Raw genomic sequence first — 7087 nt, 5'->3', positions numbered from 1 at the left:
CTGTTCACAGAAAGAGTGTCTGGTGGGCAGATGGCCAGCGGCCCGCAGTGAGGATGAGCACATGGGGAAGGGAGCAGCCCGAGCCCCGCCAGGGCCCTGGGCCTCACCTGCGTGGCCTGACCCTGCTGCTGGAGCTGCTGCAGCTGCTGGGCCGTGAGGAAGCTGACCGGCTTGTTGCCCGCGATGAGCTTCGCGCCCGCCGGCATGGTAGTGAGGATGATGTTGCGGCCCAACCCACCGAGGCTGTGGGGAAGAGGCGTGAGGCCAGGCCCAGGCCCGGGGACCTCAGCCCTGGACTGACAGGACCCCAGTCAGGTCCCCCCCTTCTTCCAGCTGCCACACTCTCATGTCAGACAAAGGCCCCTGGTGCTCTGGATCAAAAGGCTCGACGTCTACTCGGTGCCCGGCCGGGGTCAGGATGGGTGTCGGGAGGTGTGCGCTCCCAGCCAGAAACCCGACCCCAGGGCAGCTGCCCTGAGACCCAGACTCCTGCCTTCACCTTCGCTCTTGTCAAGTCAGAGCCATAAAGGCCTGGCCCCAGGGAGGCCCTCGCCATCTGCGCCATCACACCCTAGGGTCTGACTTCAAGGGGAGCTTCCCTAACAGCACGCTGGTCACCGCCCTCTCCACCCAGTAAGTCCTGTCGGTCCCTTGCTCTGTCCCCAGAGACAAGGTTAGTTCACTGTTCCTACAGAATGAGCCTGATGGCAGTACTGACCTCACTTTATCCCCAGCACCTGAAACAACTTCGGGTGCTTCAGACACTGTCAAGCACAATGAAGGAGCCCAGGAAACCAGCCGCCTTCCCCATACCCTCATGTCCAGGAGCCCCCAGCACTGCCTCCCCCATTCCCCACAGCACTTACTTGGCCCCCAGGTTGCCTTTGATGATGGGGGCTGTGACCACACTCTTGCCCTTCATGGGCTGGCTGATAACAGACAGCGGAACTGTGATCCGTGTAGGCAGCTTCCCCTACAGAGAAAAAGAATCAGGTTTATCGGAAGGAGGAGGCAAGGACCACCACCCAGCGTCACCCAGGGGCCGCAGGAGCCGAGGGGTTCTCTGCGGGGCCCAGTGCTCCTATAGCTGGGGTCCAGATATAGACCAAGGGGTCGTGTGTCTGTGAGCCTCCTCCTTCCTGCCGAATCAGAGCAGCAGAGTGCACCTGCCGGCATCAGGATAAAACGTGCTCCTGAGCCACAAGGGAAAGCGTGTTCCCTTCAACACAGTAGCGTCAGGGCTCCCAGAGGGGAGGCTCTCACTCACCCACGCACCCTGACACTTGGCACACAGCAGCCTGGCGGAGGACCCGAGCCGGGACAGAGGTGATCAGTTGTTGTCACGGTTAGGTGCAGAACAGCGGAGCGCACAGCAGGGCACATTCCTGGGTGCCGTTCTTCCCAGAGATGAGGGAGATGAGCTGGGGACACTGATACTAACCACACCCAAGAGAGAAGTGCACCCCACAGTGAAGAGTGTGGGAGGAGCGCAGAGGGAGCTGGACACGCCTGGCGTGTCTGGGACTTCAGGATGGTCGGCGTAGGTCACCACGGCCACCAGTTTTTAGGTTGCCTGGTTTTAACCTTTGGTTGATAAAGTTTATATATGGTAAAATCTTGTGTAAATCTGACTTGAAAACTTGAAAAAAAAACTTGAAAAACTCGAGAGGAGCAGTTGACAAGATGCAAAGAAAAGGAATCAATATTTCCTACAGGCAAGCTGATTCTACAGGAGCCAGGCACTCAGGAGGAAACCTGTCTCCCGGGCCAGACACTGATCTCCAAATGACTCAACCGCATGCAGCCCCTTAGAAAGCACTGAACAATGCCAGCAGGCCAGAGAACACAGCCAGGCGGTGCCTTCAGGGAACCGACTGGGGCTGCACTGCTGTCTTAAGAAGCCCAGTGCTGGGAAGACTTCAGAGCAGCATCCACCGACCAAGCGTCCCTCTGTGAGCTAAGTAACCAGCTGCCTAGGCACCACCCCTCAACCTGCCTGCCCACCCGGAGCTCTCCGCTTACAGTCACCCCGACTGATGACCACAAGCTGGATGCCGTGGGACACACCTGTGTCAGAAGGACTCAAGAGAAAAGTGGATCAAGTGAGCGCCTCGTTGCTTAATTCTCTGATGTGAGAACCTGAACAAACATCTCCTTTAAAGCCACACTGCACTTTAGGGTTGGTTGGCTGGCTTTACTACCGTATTGGTCCTCCTCTCCCCATCACTCTGGATTTTATCTTAATTGGTGAGGTTTTACTATACGGCTTACTTAGAGAAGTCAGACTGTGTTCTGTACTGTCAAGATGCACCCACCATACAGAAGAGTGCCCCTTACCTGGAGGCTAAAGAATAAACACCTGCACCCCAAAACACACCTGTTGATACAGGGATCTAGCTTATGGTAAGGGTAGTATCTCAAATTAATTGGGAAGAGACATACTACTCAACGATGCTGGAATAATGTGAAAAATGTAAGATGAGCTCTATCACACATGACATTCACAGAAATACATTTCAAGTGGATTTATCCACTATACTTTTTTTAAACTCTAAAAATATTTTATGAAAATGAGAACCGACGTCTTCATAACCCTGGGCTAAGGCATAAGACGGTGAAACCTAGGAACCAGAAAATGCTGATGATCTAATCAGATAAAATACCTGCAGAGCAAAAAGGCTTCATATGCAAGGTTAAAAAATGACAGACTAGAAGAAAATATTTTCTACACATATGAGAACTAATATGTGGGAAATATAAAGGTCGGTAGAAACTCACACAACATGGAAATCCCAGAAAAACACCCCAGAAAAACAATGGCAAAGATCCCATTCACTCCTGGAGAGCCCTCACCAGCCCCCCAACGAAGGGACGCCCATCCCCCTCAAAGACGAGGAAGAGAGAAAAAGAACTCTCTTCACCAGTAAGACGGGGACATAAAGATTTACAGAACAGGCTCTCAAGTGCTGGTTAGGGGATAAGGGAAACAGAAGGCTAGCTGATGGAGCGTAAGCTGGTGTGGTCTTTCTCTGAACACAGCGGGAGTGTCAGAATGTTTGAAGCGTACCTCCCTGACCCACTCCAAGAACCTCCACTCCCGAAACACTGCCCCGTGTTCACACACACAAACAGGCCACGTAGCACCGGTGTTAACAAGGGACAGCGATGTCACTAAAAGGGCACAGTCTCTGCGTAGAATCTGCAACAACCCCCAAGATGTACTTTTAAATGAACAAAGCAAATAACAGAACAATATATAGACTGAGGTTTCTCATAGGAATCTTAAAATTGTACATATGTATGAAAACGCTCAGAAAAAGGACTTGGAGGATAAATGGCAAAACAACACTAGTGACGAGCCTCATGAAAGGGGAACCAGAGGGTGGGAAGAGAAAGCTTGTCTTTACACCACGCACCTCCACGCTGCTTTGCTGTTACGGGAACTACTGCCTGTGCCACACTTTCGTAAATGTGTTTCAGAACTAAACAAGAGTCATCTAGTGAATAATCCTGTCCGGGTCAAAAGAGGAGACAGACTGGGCTTCTAGTCTACACCCCTGAAATTACTCACGGCCTGCGAAGTGGAGACGACCGCGGTGCTGACTGGGACCTGCCGCACGGCAGGGGCTCCGGTCCCGATGCTGATGGGGGCACTGGCCGCCCCAGAAGCCACAGCCACAGTCTTGGACACGGCAGCGTTCACACTGGGCAAGGACACGGCCGACGTATGAACAGTTCCAGACCCACCGGCCACTGAGGGCCCCTGCTTGGTGTGGGCTGCGACCGTGATGGTCTGGCCTGCTTTGGGGGGCATCACCCCCAGGCCCTGCACGATGCGAATGGTGGCAGCTGGTTTTGCTTCCGATGAGGCCACTGTGTTTTTCCCCTTCTGGTCGGCCACGCTCACGCCAAGCGCTGGCATCAAGCGAAAAGCTGAACTCGAGGCTTCCGCCGGCTTGAGATCAGGAGTCACTTTGACCACAGTGGTCCCTGTCGGAGTGGACGACGGGGCAGCAGCCACACCGGCCTTGGCAGGGCTGTCAGTGGCATGAACGGGGTTGGATGTGACGTGGAGGGTCGCCGAGATGCCTTTGCCCGTGGCGCCGGCGCCTGTCCCAAAGAGGTCCTGGGTCAGTTTGACTGTGGTGACCTGGGACTTGGCCAGCGTGGCCATCATGTCTGGGGTGATGCGCAGCACCGTCTGGCCCTTGGCGTCCGTGGTGATGGAGGAGGGTGGGAGACGCAGCACATCCTTGCCCTGGATCCGGAAGTTGGTGGCTGTGAGGGGGACACTGCTGCCCGTCTGGGGCTTCACGCCCAGCTGCCCAGTGATCGCCACCTGCAGGGGAAGCAGCACACTGACAGAGGTCTTCTCGGGGCTCAACGGGTTTCAGGGGAAAGCTGGGGAACCTCCATTGCAAGAGATGTGTGTTTCATGTACTTTCCTAACTTTTTATTTTGAAAAATGGAGGACGGTCACCAAAGCAGAGAACAGACTAACAAATTCGCGTACCACCAGCTTCAGAAGTCACCAGATGGCCAAAAGTATCTACTTTTCCCCACTCTTCAGGGGCCTGGGTGGAGGGAGGGAGGAGTCAAAATATTTAAAGTAAACTGGTAACTATCATTTTGCTCATCAACACACTCGTCCCTGGGTAGCCAAGGCTGCTCCAGGCCTTCACATAAAATAGCCCAGAACCAAATTTAAAATAACTATCTTTTCTTATCTAATAACTACCTGGTAAATATTATAAGACACGCTCACATTTCTCCTACTGTCTCAAAAACATCTAATTATGGCTGAGCCAACCTCCACTTTGAGGCAGCACCAGGCTCGGTGCTGAAGGGCATAAGCCCTGGGGCCAGACTTCCCAGGTTTTCACACCACGCCTACTGACCTACGGCCAAAGTCCACATGCAACAGGTGTGACCCTCCTAGCTGGGAACTGTGTCTAGTGAGCCACCCCCCACCTCTGCTGGACCACTAAGTGTCACAGTGCTGCCCCCCCCCCCCCCCCCCCGCAAAAGCATGCCCACCCCTGCCTCACTCCACATCCCCCTGCAGCCTCAGGTCTCTGCTCTCAGCGAAAGCAAGGCTATCTATCACTGTCTCCCCTGTCACGCCTCACATTCTATTGTGAACCTGTTCCCCAAAATTCATGACCCAGTGTTCCGGTCAAGTTCACTCACTACCCCTGTCCACTGAGTGCTCACTTCTCAGGCCTCGTTTCACGCCCTACACATGCCTAATGCTGGAGCTACACGGCTGCTACCCCCACCCATGTGGGTTCCCTACTTCTGCTCTGGGCTCCCAGCGCCCACAGTGCCAAGTAGGGTTTTCTTTTTTTTAATTTATATATTTTTAATTGAAAGACAATTGCTTTACAGTATCATGATGGTTTGTATCAAACATCAACATCAATCAGCCATAGTTACCCTATGTTCTCTTCACTTGAACATCCCTCCCAGCTCCCTCCCCAAGCAGGAATTTCTTTAAGTGAAAACTAGGTCAAGTCATCCCAGCCCACAATCTTTCCACATCTCCCATCATATCTAAATTAAAGGCAAAGTCTGACCTGACTTAACTGCTGGCAACCTCGCCTTCTAACACCTTCACACTTGCTCAGGAGCTTCCAACTGCTTTCTTGTCGTTCCTCACACACTCCTGATGGAGGCCTCCTCACGTGCCATTCCCACGCCTGGGAGGCTGGGCCCGGCCAAGCGCAGCATGGCCTGCTCCCCAGCTTCGCTCACCTCGCTCAAGAGGCCCCTCCCCAGACGGGCCTTCTCTCATCAGCCGCCACCTCAGCCTATCGCCCTTGACCCTGCCACACCGCTGACCGACTGTCACGGCCTTGTACCGACCCGGAAGTACTTGCTTGTCCCCCATGTGACAGGTGACACTACAAGCCCCGGGACAGCAGGGACCTGGTCTGTGTGATTCGCCCCCTGACCCCACACCCTGCACAGTGCCCGGGACACAGAAGGCACTCAAGAAGCCTTCGTTTGATGAAGAAATAACTTTGCTTCATCGTTAGTGGTTCCGCTTCTTCACAGTAAAAGGGGAATAACGAAAGTGGCGGCCCCACGGTGTCATGAGAACGACAGCTCTCAGCATCTACAGCACGTTCAGCACCGCGCAGGCCCTGCCCTCAGCAGTCGGCGCGATTCTGCCCAGCCAGTCCCTGCAGCTCAACGGTTATCTTCGCGCACACACCTCCATGAAAGCACAGACAGACATGTTCCGTTTCTACAAGTAGAAAGTGAAATGCCAACAATGCCTGTCCAGCTATTCTACAGGCTTTTAGGTAAGTAAATCCGTGAAAAGTTGACTCCAAATCCAAAGACTCAGCTACTAAATCCTGAATTTCATGGAAAGAAACGGAAAACCCAGCATCAGGATCTCCCAAGCTTGCACTGCCCTTGCTGGAAACTCACACCTGAATAGAAATGAACTCAGAATCAGAGGTCACAAACCACTAAGGTCTCCAACTGTCCTCTGATTCTGGACAAAGGACTCGGACCCGCCCAGGGAGGCTTCGTGTACCTGCTTGATAATGTTCTGTCCTGCGACGTTCTGAAGAACGGCCGCCGTGGGGGTGCTGGGAGCAGAGCCCCCAGGAGAGCTGGTGGCAGGCTTGCTCGCAGGATTGGCCGCTGCAGAGAGACTTGTCACCGTGAGCCCCGCCGACCCGGGTCCCGGCCGCTGCACGGTGGCTGTCGCTGTCTGCGCTTTGACCGGAACGGTGGCCAGGACTGTCTAGTTCCGGGCAGGAGGCCGAGAGCTTAATTAGACCGGAAGCTGCAGACCGGCACCCAGAGAGGTCTCCAGCTGTCACCACCCAAGACGCACTCCCCCAGGAGGTCTTCTAAGCTTACAGTGCTGAGCGCTCACTACCCCTGAAACGGACAGTGTGGAGCTCTGACGTGCTGGTAGAAGAGCTTAACTTGCAGAAACACTTTCATGTCTAACATCTCACGTTAACCACGCAAGGAGAGGGGAGACACCATACCCCTTCGCAGCACAGGAGCCTGAGGCAGGCCCTTGTCTACGGCCCCACAGCCAGTGGCCTGGAGAAGGTTAGAG

At 54.1% G+C, this 7087-nt stretch overlaps 1 protein-coding gene across 3 annotated transcripts in view; it reads right to left on the bottom strand.

Annotated features, from left to right (window-relative positions):
• Positions 1-7087, bottom strand: part of NFRKB (nuclear factor related to kappaB binding protein) — a 33544-nt gene that overhangs the window by 1544 nt on the left and 24913 nt on the right. For all 3 annotated transcript variants that reach the window (XM_061166605.1, XM_061166607.1, XM_061166606.1), the window contains exons 22-25: positions 6548-6760; positions 3572-4339; positions 867-973; positions 108-243 (exon numbers count right to left, since the gene is read on the bottom strand). In XM_061166605.1, coding sequence (XP_061022588.1) covers positions 108-243; positions 867-973; positions 3572-4339; positions 6548-6760 — 1224 coding nt within the window. The remainder of the gene's footprint in view (positions 1-107; positions 244-866; positions 974-3571; positions 4340-6547; positions 6761-7087) is intronic.

This window comes from Dama dama, chromosome 2 (assembly GCF_033118175.1).
Source record: "Dama dama isolate Ldn47 chromosome 2, ASM3311817v1, whole genome shotgun sequence".
In the NCBI taxonomy this organism is placed as follows: domain Eukaryota; kingdom Metazoa; phylum Chordata; class Mammalia; order Artiodactyla; family Cervidae; genus Dama; species Dama dama.
Note: the sequence above shows the minus strand (reverse complement) of the source record. Positions and strands in the feature narration are given on the sequence as shown.